Raw genomic sequence first — 25,849 nt, 5'->3', positions numbered from 1 at the left:
CTACTGTGTGTCCTAAACTGCTCCTTGTTTTCCCTTCAGTTCTGGAGTGCATGTTTGAAATAAACATACTCAGAAGCTGACAGATGGCCACAGTGGTTCCCTGACCAGTGGGGTGAGAGCTACTATGATAGAAAGGGTCAAGTAGAAGCCACTAAAACTGCCTCTACTATCAAAATAGTAAACCAAAATCTGTATTACATTTCTGGAGGAATTTTATCAATTAGTGTCACCTTCAAGACTGAAGAAATTCATAGGAGCTGATTTTTACCACGTTCACATTCAACTAGGTGATTCGATTAGAGCATTACAGTGGAATATCACAAACTTAATCAGGTGGTAACACCAACTGCAAGCTGCTATTCCAGATGTAGTTTTGTTGCTTGAGCAAATTCACACCTTTCCTGGTATGTGATATGTAGCTATTGATCTGGCAAGTGCTTTGTTCTCTATAACTAACAGTATGGTTAGACAATAAATTGGTTAATAATATTTACTATAAATTATTCTACGCTCCACCATTAAGATTATTTGCAGCTTATTTCCTTAGATTGTGTTAGAATTGCTAGATGTGTCTTTTGACAACTCATTCTGCTATACGATAGATGCCTGACCAAGAATGGCTTAAACAATTGAGGAATTATTTTTCTTAGATACTGTAAAATACAGAGTAAGTGATTGTTGGTATTGGTGAAACAGCATCTTTGGGATTCTCTTGGCTGCCCCATAACCCTTTGGAGAAGGCAATGTTTAGGAAGAATGGGACAGGCAGGGGAGGTGAAAGAGCTAATACTATTTCATAATCTTGCCACAGACTTCTACTAAGATTTAGTTAGATAGGATTCTATCACATTATGATCTTTGGCTGCAAGTATAGATGAAATAGTGAATGTTTTTCATTTCCAGGTAGTGGAGGAAAAGGAGATTTGAAAATGTCAGATCAGCTGGCTAGATCTTTCTTGAGTAAAGCGTATGCATTTTAAATGTATACTAGAAAATATAAAACAATTTTTCTTTCATCAACACATATGAACATGCTCGTTCCTTTTAGTTTAGCTAACACAGCATATTAGTATTTTCCATCACTTGCCAATTCTATAGAAAAAAATAGCATGTTTAAATTATATTCATAGGAACACAAAGAGAATGAACATCTTTTCATATTCATATCAGGAACTTGTGCATTTTCTTTTTACTTTTTTTGTGAATTCTCCACATTGCTTCTATTCTTTCCACACATGCTGTGTTGTCGCCTTTTGTTATGCTCTCATCCACCTGTGCTTCATCTCCATCGACAGGTTCATTGCTGTCACTGACTCTCTGGTCCATCCTACCAAGTTCAAGGTGTCTGTGTCAGGGATATGCCTCAGCATCTACTGGATCCTGCCCCTTGTGTATAGCGGTGCTGTGTTCTACACAGGTGCCTGTGATGAATAGCTGGGGGAATTATTTACTGCCCATAACTGACTAGGAGGTTGTCAGACAGTTGGAAATCAAAACTGGGTGTTGATATGTTTTCTATGATTCTTTATAACTACTCCCTATGATAATTCCCCACAATGATATTTTTCTTGTGGTCAAAAAACAGGCTAAAAAGATAAAAAATACTGGTAGAAAAATAGAATCATACTCAGATAGTTATAAATCCAGAATGGCCAAGTCAAAGAGAAAAACAGCTAAACCCCTGGGTATCACAGCCATAGCATTTATGATTCCATGGATATCCTATAGAATTGACTCATTAATTGATAACTTTATGGGCTTTCTAACCCCTGTCTATATTTATGAGATTTGCTGTTTGGTGTGTTTGGTGTGCTTATTACAACAACCATGAACCCCTTGATTTATGCTTTATTTTACCCATGGTTTAGGAAAGCCATAAAGGTTATTGTGAGTGGTTGAGTTTTCAAGAATGGTTCTGCAAGCATGAATTTATTCTCTGAACAAATGTAAGCCATTGGATTGAGGAAGTTGAAGACAGCTTTACAATTTCCAAGTGAAATGAGTTTTAAAAATTCAGGTAAAATTATTAATGAAAACCAATTGACTGCATATTGAAATGATCAATTTTTGGATATATCAGGATAAATAAAATATATTAATAAATTAATTTCTCTTTTCTTTTTCACTTTGGCTGCTAGAAACTTTTGAATTTTATGTACAGTTCAAATTACATTGCTGTGGACGGAGTTACTGTTGTGGCTCAGCAGAAACTAATCTGATTAGTATCCATGAGGACACAGGTTTGATCCCTGGCCTTGATCAGTGGGTTAAGGATCTGGTGTTGCCATGAGCTGTGGTGTAGATCGCAGATGCAGCTCGGATCTGGCAATGATTGCTGTGGATGTGGTGTAGGCCAGTGGCTACAGCTCTGATTCGACCCCTAGCCTGGGGACCTCCATATACCGCGAGTGCTGCCCTAAAAAAAAAAAAAAGACTGAAAAAAAATTACATTGCTATGGGCAAAACTGCTCTATAGAAAATATAAAGGAAACATAAGACTCAATTCTAGCCCTCCGGGGTTAAAATCAAAATAGGTAGGTGATATATAAACATTAAGTAATGTTATGAAAAATGTTAAATAATATTTATTTAGCAACTTATTTGTAAAAACACATGTAGAGAACTCATATTAATCCTATAATCTGTCCATTTTACATGTAACAAAACGGGATCTCAGAAAAGTAAAATAACTTGCATGAAATTATACAGCTATTAAAAAAACAAAAAACAAAACTCTTTGCCACACTTTGAATCGAAAGCATCTGGATTTTAAGCTCAAATTTATTCCTCTACAAGGAAATGAGAGTTTAGGACAAACAAGAAGGAATGTCACAAAGGAGTTTAACTAAATAAATACTACCCATAAAAAATATTTAGCATTTACAATTTATCCTGTAAATTGATGGCTCAATGATTTTTAGATCACAGTTACATTGAAAATATGCTGAAATCTACCTTCCTTCACCCTAGGAAAAAAGTTCACATAATCAAATATACGTAATTGTTAACACACTATTCTGGCTATTCCCAAAGTTTTGAGGCCAACTATAGCTCATGCATGTACTGTATCTGTCAGTATAGACTAGACTTTGCTTCTATGAAAGTAATCTCAACTACCTCTGTTGCTTGCCATGACAAAAGTTTATTTTCTGCTGCAACCAAGTTCAGTGTGGATCTGGGGGGCTATCCAGGGCAGCTATTCTCAGCACAGTGACTGTGTGATGCAGGCTGCTTTGATTTCACGGCTCCATTTTTTTCAAGAGACTTCTATTCTTTAGCCTGAAAGGATCTGACAGCCTATTAGCCAGAACCAAGCAGACAGCCCCACCTAATGGCTGGGAAATTTAGGGGAGCAAGCAGAATATTTTGAATGTTCCTGGCACACTGTTGCTTCTGCCGCACAAAGCTGTTGTGAATGAAATGTCAGCCTGTGTGTTAAGGTACATCTCTCAGGGTTTGAATTTGGTAGTAAGGATGTTTAGCCACTAGGATTTATTTTGCTTAAGTAATACAAAATCTAAAGGGGGGCAGTTGCTGGCTTTGGCGTCTCGACTCAGATATGACAGAGTCAAATGTGCTGTGATTTTCCTGATACTGCTTTAATGGTTCCCAAATGGCTGCTGGAGTTCCAGCCAAATCACACAAGTTCCTGGAACAGAGAGAAGGAAGAACCAGTAAAAGAGCATTTCCTTTAAGACTTATTCAACAACTTCAGCTCCTTGGAGGGAAGGAAAATTTGATACTATGAAGGAAGGGAAAAAATAGTTATCAGGTGAGAAATAAAGCATTTCTGCCACATGAAATAATATAGAAAATAGAATCAGTTGAAATAAAACTTATTGACAAATCCTCCCAAGGGATTTGCTTTGTAAATTCGTTAAGAATGTGGGACGTTCCCATTGCGATTCAGTGGAAGTGAACCCTGACTAGTTGCCAGAAAGATGCAGGTTGGATCCCTGGCCTTGCTCAGTCAATTAAGGATCTGGCGTTGCTGTGGCTGTGGTGTAGGCTGGCAGCTGTAGCTCTGATTCGACCCCTAGCCTGGGAACTTCCATATCCCACGGGTGCAGCCCTAAAAAAGATGGAAAAAAAAAAAGAATTTAATATAGTTACTCAGTGAGCACTGAAACAGATAAACCTGATTTACCAAACTGTTTAGCAGTTGGCTTCCAACTAGGCAGGGTTTTTAAAAGGAATGTTTTGAAAAATAGACAGTCCAGACACTTAACCGTGATCATGAAAAGTGATATGAAATTAGGATTCAAACAATGTTTCTGAAAGTTCAACTATATCATATTTGAGCTTAAGGACATCTGAGAGAGCAAACAGTACAAACATTTAATTTGTTTTGATGAGGAAACTGTGATGGGGCAAGGAGTCAAAGACTGTTGAAGTAGCCTGACCCTGTGCTGCCAGGTGGCAGGACCAGGACAAGAACTCAGAAATCTGATCCCAGAGCCCTTTTCCCTCCACCTCTGCATCTTAATTGTCTGGGCGAAGTAATAAATGGGGAGCCTAATATTTGCAAAGAGTTTTGACTTATCCAATAAATATTTAAGTGACTTCCTGCTCTCCTTTTCCTACATTTTATAGAAACACTGAAGGAGAGGAGCGCTGTATCTCTTTCCACCTTAAGAAGCAAACTGTCAAATGTGGAATAGATGGGCCATGGGGTCCTACGGTACAGCACAGGGAGCTGTGTGATTGGGTCCCTTTGCAGTACAACAGAAATTGAAGAAACATTGTAAAGTACCAACTCCACTTTAATAAAAAAAATTTTTTTAAAGAAGCATTTTTTTGCCCCTCCTCTTAAACCATGTTGCCCTGGAAGCCTGTCCACAAACTTCTGACACCACAACCCGCTGTCATAGCTCCACGAATTCTTCCTGCAAAACTCTACCCCTTGGCTTCATTCGTTCAGTCATTCTTGGTACAAATCAGTCGTGGGCGTCCGCAGTGAGAAGATGCCCCTGCTCAGGATGAGTTTCAGTGCCTTCCTGAACCACCGGTAGGAAAAGACATAGATGATGGGGTTGCAGGCTGAGTTGAAGTAAGCAAGCCAGATAAAGATGTCAAAGAGCAGAGGTGGCGTGATGAAGTTAAGGAGGCTGTCAGCCATTGTGTCCATGGTGAAGGGGAGCCAGCACAAGAGGTACACACCCATTGCTATGCCCAGGGTCTTGGCAGCTTTTCTTTCACGCTTGGCAGCCCCAGCCAGGCTCTTGCTTAAGTTATGGATCTGCTGAGCCTGCTTGGTAGCAACCACGAAGATTTTCACATACAAGCTGATCATGATGAGGCAGGGGAAAAAGAACACAGGGAAGTTTAACCAGCCCCAAAACTTGTTGAACAGCAGCTGGCAACGGCCCACACAAGGCATTTCTTCCAGCCATTGGCGGAGCCCGCTCTCCACCACGTTTGTGTAGAGTAAGAAGGCAGTGTAAGCTGCTGGCACCCCCCATCCTGCCAGGATGTACCCAAGGGCCACCCTGACCGTGAACTTGGACGGATAGAGCAGGGGCTCACAGATGGCACAGTAGCGGTCAATGGAAATGAAACAGAGGTGGAAGATGGAGGTGAGGCAGAAGAGGGTGTCCAGGTAGGTATGCAGGCGGCAGAGGAAGTCTCCGAAGAACCAGCAGCTCTCCACTGAGCGAATGGTGCTGAGGGGCAGCACCAGCAGACCCAGAAACATGTCAGCCACAGCCAGGGAAAGCAGCAAGAAGTTGGTGGGGGTGTGAAGCGCTTTGAAGTAGGACACAGCGAACACCACAAATAAATTTCCTAGGACCGTGATCAGCACACCTGCCGCACAGGCCAGGTAGATGGCCAGCTGGATGCCCAGGGGATGGACTGTCCTGGGACAAGACCCATTCACCTGGTAGCAGAACATCGTGGGATGCTTCTCAGCATCTTGGTTGAGGACCAGGCTCATTTATGGTTTCTCTTCCTCCTCTCCTTCTGGGAACTGCTCACTTATCCCCAGCAACAACAACAACAATAATATATATACATATTATTGAGAGGTGAGACCTAGAGGAAGAAATAAAAGGTAATTTGAATCAAGTGTGTCCTGAAAATCAAAGAAAGCATGGGACTCAGTTTTCCATAACAGTTACCTCTGTTTGCCCTGGTGTGTCTGACTAAGCCCTTTGGAAACTGGTGGAGACAATATCCTTAAGGAAAGAGAAGAAGGATGTTTAAGTAAAAGTTCCCTCAAAGAAAGAAACCAGCTGTGTCACAGTAGGCAGTATAACATTATTGACAGGTGTCTCTTGCATTTTGATAAAGTACCTGTTGTCATATGTAAAGTTATGATGGGGAATTGGATACAAGTAGTCAAAAAGCACAAACTTCTAGTTATAAGATAAATAAGTACTAAGAAAGTACTGTACAACACGATAAATATACTTAACATTGCTGTATGTTACATGCGGAGGTTTTTAAGAGAGTAAATCCTAAGAATTCTTATCAAAAGGAAAAAATTTTTTAATTTCTTTCATTCTGTATTTATGTGAGTTAATGCATATTTACCAAACTTTTGAGGTCATCAAATCATGATCTATTAAGTCAAATCATTATGCTAAGCAGCTTAACATACAGTGCTGTAGGTCAATTACATCTCAATAAAACTGGAAGAAAAAAGTAAAATTGTGTTTTGAATCTGAACCAGGGAAGAATTAATTCTGGTTGACAGATCATTACTTGGGGAAGAAATAACTTCTGGCCCCTCCCTTTAAGAATTAAATACATTGACAATAAAAACCACAGATTAAGTGTTTTAATTACATGTCGACTCTTCCCAAGAAGAGAATTCAGGATGCAAAACCTAAATGAAGAGAATGGCCCTATTGCCATTTTGCATGCTGCACAATTTCTAAAGAGGACAGGCAGCGTGTGCATATCCTGGAAGAACTATCAGCTACGAAAAAGTATTTTATCTATCTCGTCCAGTCACTAGTCTGCGAAATTTGAAACAGAAAGTCTAACAAATTGAATCCAGCATTTTTAAGCTACTTACAGAAGAATCAGAATCACTTCTTGGAGGAGTTCCCGTCGTTGCTCAGTGCTTAACGAATCTGACTAGGAACCATGAGGTTGCGGGTTCAATCCCTGGCCTTGCTCAGTGGGTTAACGATCTGGCATTGCCGTGAGCTGTGGTGTAGGTTGCAGATGTGGCTCGGATCCCACGTTGCTGTGGCTCTGGTGTAGGCTGGTGGCTACAGCTCTGATTCGACCCCTAGCCTGGGAACCTCCATATGCCGCGGGAGCGGCTCTAGAAATGGTAAAAAGACAAAAAAAAAAAAGGAATCACTTCCTGGAAAGGAGTCCTTCTTGTAGTAAGTGGACATAAGGTATTGTAGACTCCTCTTCCATCAGCAAAGATGACAAATGCACAAGCAGTTAATGATTTTATGCTCCAAGGAGAAACTACTCCCCCATGTGGCATGTAAAACAAATTAGCACTGAAGGAGTACCGAGGGACCTAGTTTGCACTATTTACAAGTCTCAATAGTTTAAGGCTCCTTCTCAATACAGCATCATTTATTTGGCAGATTAATTGGAGATGAAATTTAAAGACACTGGATTTACCAATTTTTTTGTTTAATTTTATTTTTAGTGAGTTCCACATGTCCTTTCTACTTTAGGATTATTTTTGTATATTTCTCTCTGCATGAGAAGTAATTGAGAATAACTGATCCTCAGCCCAGGCCCTGAGTTCATCATGATTTTTTTAAGCTCTCCATGTTATGCTAGCTAAAGACATCACAGTAGATGAAACAATTCACCTGAACACAGAAAAGTTAGATTCTTTTTCTGCCACTTCTTATGTCACCACTTACCGTCTTCCTCCCTCTGTTCCCCCACTGGTAAGAATACCTGCAATCAGACTCACATATGTGTGCCGCACAGGGATAACATTAAGGAAAAATACTATGTTCAATCATATTCTGTTCTGTTCCTTGGTATCAAACCTCCAGAGGACGGAACTTCTCTTTACGGTCTTAGAAAAATCATTCCACCATGTAAGTCAAACTGATGTTGCAAAAATGACAGAATTCTAAAGGAAACAATAGATTACATCTGCCAGGGGGGCCTGCTGGAGAAGGTGGGCAGGTCAAACAGAACGAAGGAAGTTGGCATGTCCCTCCCCCTTTGCTGCAAAACCAGGGCTAAGCTCAGTGGTGACCCCTGGAAACTAGCCTTGAATCAAGTCCATGTGTGTGGATTTAGATCTCTGACTCCAGAATTTAATCAGGCAAGGAAGGCACCTAATATGTACCACAATATCCTTTGGCTTACACATCATAATCCGAACGTACTCAGCTGAGGCATCCTATGGCTTTTAGTCTAATTGGACCAAGAATCTGTGAAAAATAAGGACAAATGTCTTACAACTAAAATAAGGCCTGGAGAAGAAAACTCCCCAAAAGCTTCTTGGTTCTGGAGTATGTAACATCAAAACTGAAAAGCAATATGCAGTCTAAATATATGTGGAGATGGAGAATTTTTAAATGACTGTTTCTAGTTCTGTAATTCCTATGTTGGAGTTTATCTAGCCGTTCTGCCCAATTTTCTCATCTATTAATTGAATATAGTACAATACCTACATCATGATTTTGTTGTTACGTTTAGTAAGCAAAATTCATAAGGTGCTAAGAGCAGTTCCTAGCACATCATAAGCTGTAAGCTGACCAGAGTGTGAAGGGATGGCTGGTCCAGACCCTCTGTTAACCTTCCTGAATAAGGGCTCTTAGCCTCTCTTCCATCAGCTTTCAAGCATACATTCCAGTTATGTAACACTCAGGAGCAACAGTAATTGGATTATTTTTATTTTTATTTTTTATTTATTTTTTTGGTCTTTTCTAGGGCCGCACCTGCAGCACATGGAGGTTCCCAGGCTAAAGGTCTAATCAGAGCTGTAAGCTGCAGGCCTACACCACAGCCACAGCAACACGGGATCTGAGCCACGTCTGAGACCTACACCACAGCTCATGGCAACACTGGATCCTTAACTCTCTGAGCAAGGCCAGGGATTGAGCCTGAAGCCTCATGGTTCCTAGTCGGATTCGTTAACCACTGAGCCACAACAGGAACTCCCAGTAATTGGATTTTGGATCTTTTAAGTTTTCCTCCTTAACTCAGAAGTCACTGATGCTCCATTTCCATGACTTTCCTCAAAGTGGTTGTGTATTTTACTGATGGAAAAGTTGGTGAGTCATTTTCCCCCATATGCCTCTGTTGGTTTTGTCCCCAAGTTTCCCAACACAACCTTGTGCACATACAACTAAAGCCCATTAGAATGGGAATTAAATTCAGTTAAATTCTTCTTCACAAATAGGCATCTTCCCTCCCAAGAGTAGGAGCCCTCACTGTCCAACAGCCTTTGTTTCATTATTATGTGAGTTTAAGTAACTCCCATTTTCCTCAAAGTTTCCATGGTTTAGTTATCCAGGGAATGTGTCCAGAGATCTTTATGGGAAAGGAAGCATTCCAAACACTGTGGGATACAGAGAGGAATGATATAAAGACATAGGAGTTCCCGTCGTGGTTCAGCAGTTAAAGAACCCGACTAGCATCCATGAGGACGTGGGTTCAACCCCTGGCCTTGCTCAGTGGGTTAAGGATCTGGCATTGCTGTGAGCTGTGGTGTAGGTCACAGATGCAGCTTGGATCCAGTATTGCTGTGGCTTGGTGTAGGCTGGCGGCTTCAACTCTGATTAGACCCTTGCTCTGGGAACCTCCTATGCCTCGGGTGTGGCCCTAAAAAGACAAAAAAAAAAAGACATAATCTTGCACACAAGAACCTTTTAGTCTAGAGGGGAAACCAATGTTTCTGTGCACACCCAACCCCAGTACAAAGCAGTAGGCAGCGGAGACAGGTTTGGGGCGGTGGAGTGGGCACAGAAGGAAGATGCTGGATAAGCTGAGTTTGAGATCTTGTTAGAGCATCCAAAAAGATACTCCATTGGTAGTAAGAAATGAGGGACTCAAATTTGGGAGAAATGATAGGGCCAAGAATAAATATATTTGAGGGAAATCTACCTAGAGATAGTAATTGAAGCTGTGAAGTTAGATAAAATTAGAGCAGGGCTTCCCATTCATGGCACTATTGAAGTTTGGGGCCAGATAATACTTTTTTTGTGGGGATCATTCTGTGCACTGTAGGATGTTTAGCAGCATCCTTGGCCTCTACTGTTTAAGTGTCAGTAGAACTCCCTCTTGGTTAAGAACCAAAAAAGTTTCCAGACATTGCCAAGTGCATTCAAGGGCAAAACTGTCCCACTTGAGGACCACTGGCTTTGAGAGACAGAGCAGTGGTGTAAAGGATGAAGACTGTAAAGGACAAAATTTGAGGGCAAAAGTTCGTGGGCTAGGAGAAGGAAGAGAAAGGGGGAAAAAAAGACACAGAGAAGAGACACTAATCAAGGCAATGAATATTATCCAAAATGCTGCAGGAGGGAAAGAACTTCAGTTTGTGCCTGAAGTTAAACTTGGTGAATAATTAGTATGGGCACACACACAACAAAAGAGATGGACATGGCACCCATATGTATACATGCAAGCCACATGGATACATAGATCGAGAATATATATAGAAGAACGAACGAATACATTCCTAAAATCTTCCTTTACCCTTCTCATTTAATAAGACAGTCCAATTTTATCAAACTATTCAAACTTCACATCAATTCTTTTTTTTTTTTGCTTTAGAGCCACACCCATGGTGTATGGAGGTTCTCAGTCCAGGGGTCCAGGCGGAGCTATGACTGCTGACCCATACCACAGCCACAGCAACATCAGATCTGAGCTGAGTCTTCGAACTACATCACAGCCCATGCTAACACCAGATCCTTAACCCATTGATCGAGGCCAGGGATTGAACCTGCAACCTTGTGGTTCCTAGTCGGATTTGTTTCTGCTACGCCACAATGGGAACTCCAATTCTTTTGGAAAAGAGATTTAAGTTAGAATCAATAAAATTGGAAGTAACTACAACTTCCTTCTCCCTTTCCATGTCACTCATGTCCTCCCTACCTCAGCCTCCCAGTGTTCTCAAGCTCTCCCAACTCTGCTAAAACGTAACAACAATCTCAGGAAAGATTTAGAGAAACTCTACATGGCTATCATGAATGTGATGATCAAGTGTGTCTCTTTTTCTGATGTTTAGAAGAAAAAAAAGGAGATCCCTATCTGAGTTATGCTGACAAGTGAAATTCTAAACCTCTAATTTTAGAAATACAGCTATCAGCCAGTTTTGGGAGAGAGTTTCTTTTAATTGGAGGCCCCTTCCCCAGAACCCCAGAAATTGACCACTTGGGTAACTCTCGTTTATCCAGGCCATGTCTATTGATTCTTCTTAGATATCTATTACACCAACTGGAAGAATATCCTTATCTAGTCAATCCATGCTCCCATCTCTAAGGGGAAAGAACATCCAAGATTCCCTAGCAAGAAAGAATTTTAGAGAATGAAGATCTTTGCCTAAGTATGCACAGGAAATAGGCTTAGGGTGGAAGAGTCAGGGCAGAAGATCATGCCTGAGACAATCATTCTTAATGCCTTGCGAAACCAAGGATAAAACATGCCATATATAATGGGGTTGAAAGTGGAATTGAAATAACCTAACCAGAGGAAGACATTGTACAAATCTTCGGGAGTTGTAAAACTGATAAAAGGGTCTATGACCGTCAAGATAAAAAAGGGGAGCCAGCACAACACAAATACCCCCATGACTATGCTTAAAGTCTTGGTGGCCTTGCTTCCTTTTATGGTTGATGCCTTCCTTTTGCTTGTTGACACAATCTGGTTCATCATAGAACCTGTGCCAATTTGTTTAGCATGCTTCCTGGCTATAGTGAAAATGTGTGCGTAAATCCCCACCATTACTGTCCCAGGGAGAAAGAAGGCTATAAAGGAGGCCAGCACCCCCCAGAGCTTATTAAATATCAACACACACAAGCCTGTGCAGTCAGTGGCTGCAACAAAGTCTTCTGCACCAATTATGTTTAATTCTGAGAATATCAGGCCAAAGGCAAAGAGGATGGGAACAGACCAACTGATGAGTAGAAAGACCCCTATGACAGGGATGGTAATTTTGGTGACATAACATAAAGGGTCACAAACAGCATAGTAGCGGTCCACCGAGATGAAGCAGAGGTGAAAAATGGAGGTGGTACAGAGCATGATGTCACAGCAGCTGTGGACTTTGCAAAAGAGATCGCCAAAGTACCAGCAGGACTCAATGGACCTGATCATGCTAAAGGGCATGACCACACAGCTCAGCAAGAAGTCAGTGACGGCCATGGAGAGGATCAGGAAGTTGGTGGGGGAGTGAAGCTGCTTGAAGTAGGCGATGGAAAGAATCACAGCCAGGTTGCCCAGCATGGTCATCACTATGGCACCAATCATGACAACGTACATGGCACCGACACTCAGTCCAGACCTCACATTTCTAGCACACGAATTGTTGGCCAGAGCAAAGCAAAGCTGTATTTCTGGGGCGTTCCAAAGATCCGGTGAATTCATCCGATGTGTCTCCTGGGTACTATGAATCTTTGGCAAAAGTACTGTGTTCCTCTCTTTTCTGTGAAAGAAAGAGGAAAAACAATAAAAATCAGGGGCTGTGCAACTTTTCATAGAGGCCCTGCTAGCTACATTTTCAATTCCAGGTTGAACTCTCTTACTGACTGCCAGCACTGCTTCCCAACTTTTATGTATACATCAATCACCTAGAGGTCTTTTCAAAACATACATTCCATTTCTGGGGTGGGAACTGAGAGTTTGCATTTCTCACCAGCTTTTGGAAGATACCAATGATGTTAGTCTAAGGACCACCCTTGACTAAGAAGAGACTAAAGACAAATGAACAAATACTATCACCCAACATCTAAGTAACCCAGTTAAAACCGCCCGAGTAATCCAGGTAAGCGCATGTTCTGATTGTACTAATGTGTAGTCCTGACTCAGGATACTGAAACCCTAGTCAGATCATGATTTTCCCCTGTCCCACCTGTATTAATGAATTTGCTGGATGAAAGCCCCTCAAAAATTATCAGGACCTGGGGAACGGTTATGCAATGTTCAGCTTACCTGATAATTAGTATCTAAAGATTGTGCTTCTTTTTTTTTAATTGCACTTGTGGCTATTTTAAAATGTTTTGGGTCCTGCCACTTAATACATACTCTTTAGGGAAATAGTTTTCTCTCATTGTGAACAATAGAGATTTTAGGATTTAGAGCAATATACATAAACTAAAAATATGATAAAGCCTACACCATTATACAGGAATTATCTCAAAAAAGGGGGAGAAATATCTCAAATGATAGCTTGGATAATTCTCCTGGATTATCCCCTTTCATTTGGCAGCTGCATTTATTTATGAACCCAAATTCAGGGTGAAGACATCTTGTCCACAGGTTCCCAATCTCACACTGGTAACAAACTTGACATATGGAGTGCTCATTGTTTAGGCTATCACTTTATATAACTTATGCTGTTGTCCTTAAAATGTGAAAATAATGGGACTGACTCACCCAGAGTATGACATGGGTGTGATTTGTTTTTCCAGGGCCAGGACTGGAAAAACAATCTGATGACCAATGGCAAGCATTAATGAGATCTAAGGCCATTTTGGAGAGTGGACTTTGGCCTGAGAATAGATTAAATCTCACTGGTCTATTGAGAAAATGCTCCCACAAGCATGTCCTCGCCAGATTTACTTGGGAAAGATATTAATGAGAGTACACGTACCTTAAAAATAATACTTAACGGTATTTGCTACTAGAGCTCAGCAATTTTTCCCGATGAGTATAATTTGAAATCTTAATGTTATGTCACATTTTATTTGCTCTGGGTATAGTGATTTAAGTTCTCATATCAGCATAGTTTTTTCCCATTTTTAAAAATGTTATTGAAATATAGTTGATTTATAATGTTGTGATAATTTATGCTGTACAATAAAGTGATACAGTTATAAATATACACATATCCATTCTTTTTCAGATTCTTTTCCCATATAGATTATCACAGAATATTGGGTAGAGTTCCCTGTGCTGTACAGCAGGTCCCTGTTGGCCAATCATTCCATATGCCACAGTGTAGCATTGTTCTTAAGATATATTTTAACTATACCAATCAAGTATTATACAATTGACTTGAACTTGAGAAACTACAACAGAGAGCAAAATGTAAAAGGGACAACGACTTCTTCAACTGCTTTATACATTGTAGACTATCTTTTTTGGAAAACATAGCACGAATTATTTCATTACTTTTCACTTTGGTTCCTAGGCTCTAACATGCTGAATAGAATGAAATCTTAAACACTTTACCTTCTTTAATAAATTAACTTTATTCTGCTTTTTAACTTCTTTTACTTTTTTAGTTACATTTTTCTTTCATTTTATTTATTTATTTATTTATTTTTAGGGCCACACCTGTGGCATAAGGTGGTTCCCTGGCTAGGTGTCAAATTGGAGCTGTAGCCACTGGCCTACGCCACAGCCACAGCAATGCCGGGTCTTTAATCCACTGAGAGAGGCCAGGGATCAAACTCACATCCTCATGGTTACTAGTTGGGTTTGTTACTGCTGAGCCACAATGGGAACTCCCTCATTCACTATTTTAAAAATTATCTTGAAAGATAGCTAATTACCACAAAATAGCTTAAGCATTTCTCACTGTCTATCTGAAGATGAAACATTCCTAATACAAAATAGTATCGTCTTCAATATTTCTTGGTATAATTTTTGGAGTTTTAAGTTTCATTTTTGAAAATTTTATCCCTGAAAGTATTGATTATAATTTAATCTCCTAGGTTTGTAAAGTGAGATTTATTTATTTTTATTTTATTTTTTTGGAAGACAAGATATGAAATGGCTGCTAGAGATTAATAATATTATTGTATGTTTATGATGAATGGTTATATATGTTAGAGAATAATGTTTAGGTGTTAGATTAAAACAAAAGGATAGAGTAAGACACACATTTATTTTAAAAGTTATTAATGGGTGATTTGTTAAGGGAATGTTAAGAATAATGGTACTTTAATGCCTTTATCTTAAACTCTTGGCCAAAAGTTATAAAAACAAGTAGGCAAATGCAAACGTGACTAAAGGTTTACTGCTTTGTTAAAAGAGGAGATTGTGATGAAATTAAATGCACTTGGAATTTTGTTTGTTTAACTTTAAAAACTTAATAGAGTAGATTCCTTTCCTTTGAAGATTCATCTCCCAAAAAGATACAGTAATTTTTTAATAAAATAAACTTAAAACCTCTGTGAAATCTCACTTTTCTCATGGGACGTTCTGGTTATGCCTTTTTTCTTTTTAGCAATAACATTTCAACAAAGGACCAAATTAATGACAACACTGCAAACAATGATCTAATGAAAGCATAGAAAAATTGTAAATTTTGCCGGGAGGTAAAAAGTAACATTTGCTAGCAGTTCTAGAGAGCAGCAAAAAATGCATTATTTTTAAGTTCAAGTTTAGTTCTTTCAGGGAAAAAAATTACAGAGTAGGTCAACAGACACAAGGACTCCGAAATAATGATTTTGAAAATGTAAAAGTTCCTCAGAATTTCAAGAAAAAAATGGAAAAGAAATTACTTGATAGTTTTTCCTCAAGTATTAAATCTCTAAAATTCTATGAATATGTATGCATTTTCCTCAAATAAGAAGGAACACATCCAATAAGGTCAATAATATATTGCAAACAAAGTGGAAAAAATGAGGAGAGAACTCATTCCACTTGCTTTTCTGGGCATGATATTTCTCTGCTTACTGGTTACAAAGCTCAAACACTTCACCGCTGCGACTGTCTCTCTGAAAACAATGTTTTTTATCTTGCTTTGATACATCTCACTGAAACAATAATTTCCCTGATAAAAGAAATTACTTGTGGGAGTTCCCGCTGTGGCTCAGCAGAAAAGAACCTGACTAGTATCCATGAGGATGTGGGTTAGAGCCCCGGCCCCACTTAGTAGGTTGGGGATCCGGTGTTACCATGAGCTGTGGTGTAGGTCGTAGGTCGCAGACATGGCTTGGATCTGGCATTGCTGTGCTGTGGTGCCCGCAGCTGGGATTTAACCCCTAGGCTGGGAACTTCCATGTGCCGCAAGTGTGACCTCCTAAAAAGCACACACACACGCACACTCACACACACACAAAAGAACTGACTTGTGAATTAGATGTAAGAAAGATCTGCTGCGGGTCTTTCTATAGTTGCCTCTTTAGAATTTCAGTGATTTTAAAAAAATGATCCAGGTTTATTTTTGTAGATCACTCTATTAAGTTTGGTTCCGTTCAATATGAAATCAATCACTCAATCAACCTGATCTTTTCCCTCTTAATATATTCTCCTTTGGTTTACCAGAATTTGGTGATTTGGAGCTAAAATCATTGAGAAGTGACTTACCTGTTGTGCGAAGGTTTTTTACCCCGAGCGTGAGGATGACCCTTCACCACTCTCTTCCCTGCTGATGTCCCCCCAGAAAAGGCTCTTAGGCTCCAGCTCTTAGGGCTAGGCTCCTAGCAGACTGTGTTCTCATCAGTATTTAAACACAAAATATGCCTCCTGAGGCTGCATTACCTGTGTCCTGCTTTGGGCAGGTTCTTTAATAACTTCAATGTGCTATCAGCCCAAAGGGTCTATCAAGTCACCAGAGAATTAGTTCCAAGAGAATCAGTCAGTTTTGTGCCATCGTCCCCATGACTTCATAGGGACAGCATGAACTAGCCTCACACAGGGGCAAAGTAGAGAATAAAAAAATGACATGGAGAAGGGAAAGGTGGGAGGGAAGGGGAGAATGTCGTTAAAAGCCAAAGAAGGCTCGCTGTACTCATTACCAAATGCTAGATGTTTTCAAACAGGGAGTTCTTTAATTCCTGTGAAAATTTGTATCTGCTCATGTTGCCACCATGCACAAGTCAGTGATGGGCAGTCACATCGTGGTGCTTTCCGTCTATAATTCTCTTCGCCCAAACAGAAAGCTGTAAGAATCATGTTTCAAAAGAACCAAGTGAAAACTGAAAACATCCATCCCCACCTGGGTATTTTCATGATCCCTGGAGGATGTACCCCCTAGTTCCAAACACTCAGTTTCAAGTAATTTATGTTAATAATTTTATCATCCATTAAGGCCATAAAATTGTGATGTTTAAATACCTAATGCTTGAAAAGGATCAATGCTTGGGTATTCATAAAAATAGAATTAAGCTATCCATCTTTAAGCGGCAAAAATTATCTTTAGAGCCTCTGAGGATTTTCTTCATAAAATGAAAAGAGCCTTGGTGAATGGGGGTGATTGGAAAATATGCTTTTTCTCTGCATACTCATCTGGGTTCAAAAATCTTCTCTTTCCAAACTTCCTCTCAGTGAACAAACAACTTTGAAGTATATATTCATAAATTTTGATAGCAACAGTCGGGGTTCAGTGGGGAAAATAGAAATGAAAATTATTTTGATGGAAAGGAATTAATTTTGGAAACTGTTTGAAGAGATATTGGAGGACTTAAGATCTATTAACGGCTTTAGGAGTTTGCCCAGGCTCAGGCCCAGGAAAGAGCTCAAATGCTTCCATAGTGTTTGGCTAAACAAAATTATTTAGCATGAGGATAACTCTTCCTCAGTGAGCTTCTGATCTGCCAAAGTGAAACCACAGACTCTGGGTCGCCCCAGTTGAATCCTGAGCTCTTCAGTCAATCACCACAGCTCTTCTAGGGGTCCATGGAGGACAAAATGACATTCAGAGTCCAAGGATTTAATTATTGCTAGTAGTAGGAACTTAATTTGCAAAAGGAAAAACAATCACATGCTTTCAACATTCAAAAGATATGTTCTTTCCTTGGCATTAATGTACCAATGAACCATCCTCAGCAGCTTGTCCCTCGGGATGAATAAAGTAATACAGGATGAAGTGTAAATAAGAATAAAAGAAAATAAAAAAAATAAGAATAAGGGAATATAAGATAAAGATAAAAAAATAAAGTAAATATTGAATAAAGTTAAAAAAGAAAAAGAAGGGAGTTCCTGCTGTGAGTCAGCAGGTTAAGGAACCCACATAGTGTCTGTAAGGATGCGGGTTAGAACACTGGTCTCGCTCAGTGGCTTAAGGAATTGATAAGCTGCGGTGTAGGTTGCAGATGCAGCTCAGATCCAGTTGCTGTGGCTGTGGGGTAGACTTGCAGCTGCAGCTCCAATTTGACCCCTAGCCTGGGAACTTCCATATGCCCAGGTGTGACCATAAAAGAAACACAAAGAAAAGCAAAAGAAAAAGAAAACACATACCAGATAAACAGGTACTATAAACCAAACACGTGACATTTTATTTTTGGTAATCCTTGAAGATTTTTTTTTTCTTTGCTTTTTTTTTAGAGCCACACCTATAGAATATGGATGTTCCCAGACTAGGATTCGAAATGGAGCTGTAGCTACTGGCCTATACCACAGCCACAGCAACGCGGGATCCAAGCCATGTCTGTGACCTACACTACTGCTCATGGCAACACCAGTTTCTTAACCCAATGATCGAGGCCAGGGATCAAATCTGTATCCTTGTAGATCCTAGTCAGGTTTGTTAACCCCTGAGCCACAATGGGAACTCTAATCCTTGAAGATTTTAGTGGATATATCCCACAGATATAAATCTGACAGAAAAAAATTTAATTATTTTCAAAATAGACCATTCGGCACTAAATATTTCAGATTTATGTAATTTTAGTACAATTTGCCAAAGTCTAAGATAACATTAAGAAGTCTCAATACAGTTGACTTAGAATATTGTGTTGATTTCAGGTGTACAACAAAGTAAGTTAGTTATACATATACATATATCTGTTTCTTGTCAGATACTTTTCCCATGTGGGTTATTACACAGTATTGAGTAGATTACCATATGCTATACAGTAGGTCCTTGTTACCTATCGATTTTATACATAAAAGTGCCTATATGTCGACTCCAACCCCCTAATTTATCCCTCCCACAACATGTTCCCCTTTGGTAACCATACATTTGGCTTCAAGATTGTTGCATCTGCTTCTGTTTTGTAAGTTCTTTTGTATCTTTTTAAATTGGTTTCCATGTATTAGTGGTCTCATATGATATTTGCCTTTCTCTGACTTACTTCACTTAGTATGATAATTTCAAGTCCATCCATGTTGCTCCAAATGGCATTATTTCATTCTTTTTTATGGCTGGATAATAGTCCACTGCATATATGTACCACATCTTCTTTATCCAACCCTCTGTCAATGGACATTTATGTTGCTTCCATGTCTTAGCTACTGTAAATAGTGATGCAATGAACATCATAGTGCATGTATCTGTTCAAATTATGACTCTCTCTGGATATAGTCCCAGGAGTGGGAATGCTGAATCATATAGTAGTTCTATATTTAGTTTTTCTAAGGCATCTCCATACTGTTCTCCATGATGATTCCACCAGGTTACTTTCCCACCAACAGTGTGGGAGGGTTCCCTTTTCTCCACACCTACTCCAGCACTTATTGTTTGTAGATGTTTTTGATATGGCCATTCAGACAGATGTAGGGGATACCTCATTGTAGTCTTAATTTGCATTTCTCTAATAATTAGTGCTGTTCAGCATCTTTTCATGTACTTTTGGGCTATCTGACTATTTTCTTTGGAGAAATGTCTATTTACATCTTCTAATCATTTTTTAATCGTGTTCATTTGTTTTTGTTTTTTTTTTTTGGTATAAAGCTGTATGAGATGTTTGTATATTTGGGGGATTAATCCCTTGTCAGCTGCTTCATTTGCAAAGATTTTCTCCCACTCTGTGGGTTATCTTTTCATTTTGTTTATGGTTTCCTTTGCCATGCAAAACCTTTAAAGTTTAATTAGGTCCCGCTTGTTTATTTTTGTTTTATTTTCATTACTCTAAGAAGTAGATCAAGAAAGATATTGATGCAATTTATATCAAAGAGTGTTCTGCCTATGTTTTCCTCTAAGAGTCAGGTCTTATGTTTAGGTCTTTAATTCATTTTGAGTTTATTTTTGTGCATGGTGTTAGAAAGTGTTCCAATTTCATTCTTTTACATGCAGCTGTCCAGTTTTCCCAACACAATTTATTGAAGAGTCTGTTTCTTCTCATTGTATATTCTAGCCTCCTTTGTCATAGATTAATTGACCATAGGTGCATGGGTCTATTTCTGGGTTTTCTATGCTATACCGTGAACACTTGATTTTTTGCTTTTCGTCTTTTTGTCTCTTTAGGGCTGCACCTGCGGCATATGGAAGTTCCCAGGCTAGGGGTCCAAACGGAGCTGTAGCCACCATCCTACACCAGAGCCACAGCAACGCGGGATCCGAGCCGTGTCTGCAACCCAACCACAGCTCAGGGCAATGCTGGATCGTTAACCCACTGAGCAAGGCCGGGGATTGAACCCTCATCCTCATGGATGCTAGTGGGGTTCATTAACCCCTGAATGATGACGGGAACTCCACACTTGATCTTTTTAGTAGGCTTTTCTCATATACAAATAGATCTAAATTAAATACAAAATTCCAAAGCTTCAGGTTGGGTATATTATACTTCACTAATAAAAGCCTTACGGAGTTCCCGTGGTGGCTCAGTGGTTAACGAATCCGACTAGGAACCATGAGGTTGTGGGTTCAATCCCTGGCCTCACTCAGTGGGTTAAGGATCTGGTATTGCCATGAGCTATGGTAGTAGGTTGTGGACGTGGCTCGGATCCATCGTTGCTGTGGCCCTGGCGTAGGCCAGTGGCTACAGCTCCGATTTGACCCTTAGCCTGGGAACCTCCATATGCTGTGAGAGTGGCCCAAGAAATGGCAAAAACAAACAAACAAAAGCCTTGCAAAATATGTGTTCATCTGCACATATATTTTATTTTCCTCCACTAGCATCCAACTTTCCAGAGAACAGGGTTTAATTCCCCTTTAACACTATCTTCGTGCTATGTCCCTCTGGGAAGGCATCCATACCATGTACAATATTCAATCACAGTAGGAAGCATGGTGTAGTCATTGAAATGCAGAATGATAAATTTCATTCGAAAATCAAACAACAAAGGAGTTTACTGATAGAGTCCCAGGAATAAATACATACTTACTTGGAATTTTTTTGCAACATAATTTGTTATAGCAAAAAAAAAAAAAAAGGAGTAGCGATATACTTAAATAAATTATGATACTTCCAAGTAATAGACTATTCTGAAGACTTTTTGAAAACTTAATTTTGAAAAATTATATTTCCTGATATGGAATGAATCTCTAAGTGAAAGAGCCAAGTTGCAGAACAGCATGTATATTATTTTGCCATTATGTAAGTGTGAGAGAACAGTATACACAAGTATAATTATTTATGGATATGCCTATGTATCTTTGAAAGAAAGCAATTGCCTCTGGGAAAGGTGTCTGGAAGACCAAAGGACAAAGATTACAGGGAGACTTACTTGCTTTTTAATGTAAAGGCTTAATTCCTTTTGAATTTTTAATACACGTGTGTTCCTTTTTTGCTAAAATAATTTTAAAATAGTTTAAAATGTTTTTATTTATTTTTTATTTGTCTTTATATATTCACATTTAATTTAATTAAAACTGTCTTTTAGCTATAGAGTGAAGATTTAAACTATTCTTATTTCCATGTTTTGAAAGTTCTGAATTAGGTACACAAATGATGAAGCAAAGAAAATCCACAATATTCTGATAGTTTCTATTCAGTTTAAAAGTAATTTTTGTATATCTGTCATTTTCCGTATTTGTAATGGTTAAGAGAATTTAGCATTTACCACAATAGCCTTGTGGTTCCCACTTAAAATACATTATTAACTTATTGGTATTGCCTTGATTTTTAAAGTTGAGAGGAACAGGTAAATTTACTATTTAAAAATGGTATTACAATTGTTAAGAATTTTAGATTTACCGTATTTGTAAGGAGGGCATTAAATTTACAAAAGTTATTTAAGCACTTGGGAAGGTTTTATGTATTAGTCTGACAAATTCTCAAAAAGAGAAATTGAACATTTTAATTTGATAAATGCAAATAAAAAATTAGTGAATTAAAGTACCTAGGCTCTAACTGTCCTTTGAACAATGTTGTTAAAAGTCACTACATGTAGAATAACTTACATTCTATTTGTAAGTTAAATAAAGTTTATAAATTATGAGTTCAATAAGTCATATTAAGTTTTTAAAAGAAGAGCTAGGTTTTTCAAATTTTTTACAAATTAAATATCAATTCTAAAAGCTGAAATTACCTCAAATAATCTTTTTTGGGGGTGGAAGGGGCACTGCACATGTGGCATGTGGAAATTCCCAGGCCAGGGACTGAATCTGAGCCACAGATGGGACCCGAGCTTCTGCAGAGAAAATGCCAGGTCCTTAACCTGCTGTGCCACAGTGGGAACTCCTCAAACAATCTTTTTTTCTTTAATCTCTTTTATGCATAAATGGAAATCAGAAATCTTGCTCTGATGACTGACCTTTAAAATGAAAAGTAGTTTGCTAAGTGGAGGGGGAAGTTGAGTAGCCCCCGGTAGGGCAAATGTGGAGGTGACTTACTGGGGGGACCAATGCTTCCTTCAGAGGAGGATAGACCCCAAAGTGGTGACTAAAGGTAAAAAGAAAAAGAAAGGCCAAGTCAGACCGGTATAGACATGATGCCTTTGGGGAGAATTTCGAAACTTTATCTCAGAGCAATGAAAAGCTACATTCATCATGTTTCCAGCAGGAAACAGATGGCATGATCAGTCTGAGTGACTGAGGAGAGTTTAATAAAAGGACTATTTACAAAGATGTGGGCAGCTTTTAAAGAAACCAGCGGGAAAAATCAAGTACCCAGGGGCAGCAATAGCAGGGAAGCACCACCCTGGCTGGCCCTAAGGGACAGGGGAGTAGAGTGGTTACAAGGGTTCCAGATGATGGCTGTCTGGAGAGGGACTCTGCCTGGCCTTTCCTGGAGGGCACAGCCAGTCCCAGGGCAACTTGGTAGGGAGGTCGCCTGGGTTAAGTGCCCTGATTTCTCCTCCTCTGTCTCGGATCTCCTGCAAGTGCTTCCCATTTGGAAATGCAATCCATCAGACCCCCCAGGGCAAGAGAGCACCTTAACCCTAATCCTGATCTATACTTCCTACACAGGGGCATGGAGAAGCCTAGGGGAAGCAGAAAGGATCTAGCACAGAACCATGTCAGATATTTAAGAGAAAATTGTTAGCTTGGGATACTGTGCAGGGTAGACTGGAAAGCTGTGAAACAAGGGGCAAGAACATTAGCTAACATGGGTGGAGAGGGGCATGTGTTAAGGATGAATTCCAAATAAATATTTATATCTTTCATTGGGTACTCAATATCCTTCTCAGTGAATAGAGACAGTTTTCCTACAAACTTATATCCACATATTTCATGCAGCTAGCCAGCTAAGTCTGTTCTGATAGATTATCCCATTTATATTTAGATAGACTTATATCCAATCTAATAACCACATGCCAATGTCCCGCATACTAAAGCTGGGCCTCCCTAGACTACTCCCTCCCCACTTTGAAAACCCCTCATGCTGCTTTTATGAAACACACACACGCATACGCACACACACACACACATACAGAAGACAAAGACTCTATCCTTCAACCAAACTTTCAACAGGCTCCTATGATTCCTCTTCTTGGCTAGACCAAACTTGGGCTTCCCTCTTCACCCTGGTAGACTATAGATTGAACAAGAATCCTGCTAAGTCAGTTTAGCAAATCCCCCACCATTGGTGTCAGACAAGCCTCAATATCTTATCACTCTGGCTTGCCTTCAGCAAGAATTCTGATGAGTCAGTCCAGCAAGAATCCTCCTTCACCCTGATGTTTCCTCTTAGTAATTTTCCATCCACTACCCACAACCCAGTTCCTTGAGTACAAATCCCTACTTGACCTTGTTGGAGTTGAGTGCAGTCTCTCTCCCCCACTGCAAAAACCCTATTGTGGTAGCTTCCCTTGAATAAAGTCTGCTTTCCAGTCTTTAACAAATGTCATGAATAATTTTTTTTTTCTCTAGCATATACACACATACACAGAAACACACCATGAAGTTTTAGAGTCAAGAAATAGAAGCAGAGAAGCAAAGACACTCTTCAAAGATGTTGAATATAGCTCTTGTGCAGGTTACAAAACATTACTGTGGATGACTGAAATTTAATACAATGATCTTGGGAGTGACATGGGGAAGTAAGATATATAGTTGAGGTTAAAATAATATCAGTCTCATTTTCAACACTCTATTCACCTTTGTAAAGGCTCTTTTACATCAATGTGCTTCAGGAAATAGATTTGCACTTTCTGAGTGGGAGCTAAAGATTTTTCCTGACACTATGTATTGAAGAGCTTTTTGAAACCATGGGTAAAAGAAGCCATGGATGAGAGGATTACAAGTGGAGTTGAAGTACCCAAGCCACACTAAAAAATCAAGTACTATTATGGGAGTTGAGTTGTCTAGATATGGGTCAATCAAAACAGCAAGAAAACAAGGCAACCAGCAAGCTAGAAAGACACCCATTACTATACCCAGAGTCTTAGCTGCTTTCCGGTCCTTTTTCTTAGATAAGTTTTTTACTTCCCCCTTTGTGTTTGCAGGCAGGTTGCTGATAACTTGAGCATGTCGTTTGGAAACAATAAAGATTTTGCCATAAAGACCAATCATGATGGAGCCAGGAGTAAAAAAACATGTCGTGAACAACATTGTCCCCCAAAATTTGTTAAAAGTCAGTGCACAGAAGTTGAAGCAAGCAACAAGAATCTCATAGCTCCTCAGACCAGAAACATTAGCTTCAGAGAGAACTAAACTGAAAGAAAAAAGAGCAGGGGCTAACCAGCAAAATGCCAGCAGCTGCTTGATCAGGGAGGTGGTCATTGTGGTTGTGTAGTGTAAAGGGTAACACACAGCATAAAATCGATCAATAGCAATGGAACAGAGGTGGAAAATGGAGGTCAGGCTTAGCATCATGTCAAAGCTTGCATGGAATTTACAAAAGCCATCCCCAAAATACCAGCAACTCTCCACTGACCGTACCATGCTGTATGGCATGATGACCAAACCCAGCAGAAAGTCTGTGGTTGCCATGGAGAGGATCAGAAAGTTCGTGGGAGAATGAAGCTGTTTGAAATGGGATATGGAAATTATTATTACCAAGTTTCCAAAGATAGTGATAAACATGGCCCCAGTCATAAATGAGTACATTATTACTCGGACGTGAAAATGGCGGTTGGTGGGAGGACAGGATTTATTTCCAAATTTGGGACAACTGGATAGGTCTTCAGGAATGTAGGTTAGATCCATGGTGCTTTATTGCTTCAAATTCCTTTCTAGGAAGGTATCCGTGTGTCTTCTCTTCTTAAAATGATTCCAGTAAATTTCAGCTCCTGATAGAACCATCAAGTTAAAGTCGTGTTACTAATTCATTTCAGTTATAAATTATTTAAATATGCAAAATGGTACCAATTGTGTTTACTAGCTGAGTTACTTGCTGAATTTGTAAATGAAAAATCTCAACTGCTAGTTCTTCCCTGTTCTAGTTCATTTTATTCTATGTCATCCATCTTTTTATTCATTCACCATGCGTTTATCCCTTGGCGGTTCTATTTCTAATAATGTATTGGAAGATTTTCAAGAGCTTACTCCTCTTATATGAGGCATCGAAAATAGTCAAACTCACAGAGGAGAGAAGACAATAATGATTACTATGGGCTGGGGGTGGGAGATTTGGGGAGTTTCTGTTCAATGAGTTTTGTTTCCGTTATGCTAGATGAATAAGTTCTAGAAATCTGCTGTGCAGCATAATACTTATAATTGATAATGTGGTATTGTGCACTTCAAATT

At 39.4% G+C, this 25,849-nt stretch overlaps 3 protein-coding genes and 1 pseudogene across 3 annotated transcripts; 1 reads left to right on the top strand and 3 right to left on the bottom strand.

Moving 5' to 3' along the window:
- The first annotated feature begins 1,143 nt into the window (after nt 1-1,143).
- On the top strand, nt 1,144-1,950 carry LOC125120617 (trace amine-associated receptor 6-like; annotated as a pseudogene).
- A 2,903-nt stretch (nt 1,951-4,853) lies between these two features.
- Nucleotides 4,854-5,982, bottom strand: TAAR5 (trace amine associated receptor 5). The gene has a single exon (XM_047769334.1). It carries the CDS (start codon nt 5,933-5,935, stop codon nt 4,922-4,924), a length of 1,014 nt encoding a protein of 337 aa, XP_047625290.1. The 5' UTR covers nt 5,936-5,982; the 3' UTR covers nt 4,854-4,921.
- Nucleotides 5,983-11,487: 5,505 nt separating this feature from the next.
- LOC125121001 (trace amine-associated receptor 4-like) lies at nt 11,488-12,531 on the bottom strand. Its single transcript, XM_047769332.1, has one exon. It carries the CDS (start codon nt 12,529-12,531, stop codon nt 11,488-11,490), a length of 1,044 nt encoding a protein of 347 aa, XP_047625288.1.
- Nucleotides 12,532-24,280: 11,749 nt separating this feature from the next.
- On the bottom strand, nt 24,281-25,309 carry LOC125121000 (trace amine-associated receptor 3). The gene has a single exon (XM_047769331.1). It carries the CDS (start codon nt 25,307-25,309, stop codon nt 24,281-24,283), a length of 1,029 nt encoding a protein of 342 aa, XP_047625287.1.
- Nucleotides 25,310-25,849: the final 540 nt, after the last annotated feature.

This window comes from Phacochoerus africanus, chromosome 2 (assembly GCF_016906955.1).
Source record: "Phacochoerus africanus isolate WHEZ1 chromosome 2, ROS_Pafr_v1, whole genome shotgun sequence".
Classification (NCBI taxonomy): Eukaryota; Metazoa; Chordata; class Mammalia; order Artiodactyla; family Suidae; genus Phacochoerus; species Phacochoerus africanus.
The sequence above is the reverse complement of the archived record's forward strand: the minus strand, read 5'-3'. Positions and strand labels throughout refer to the sequence as shown.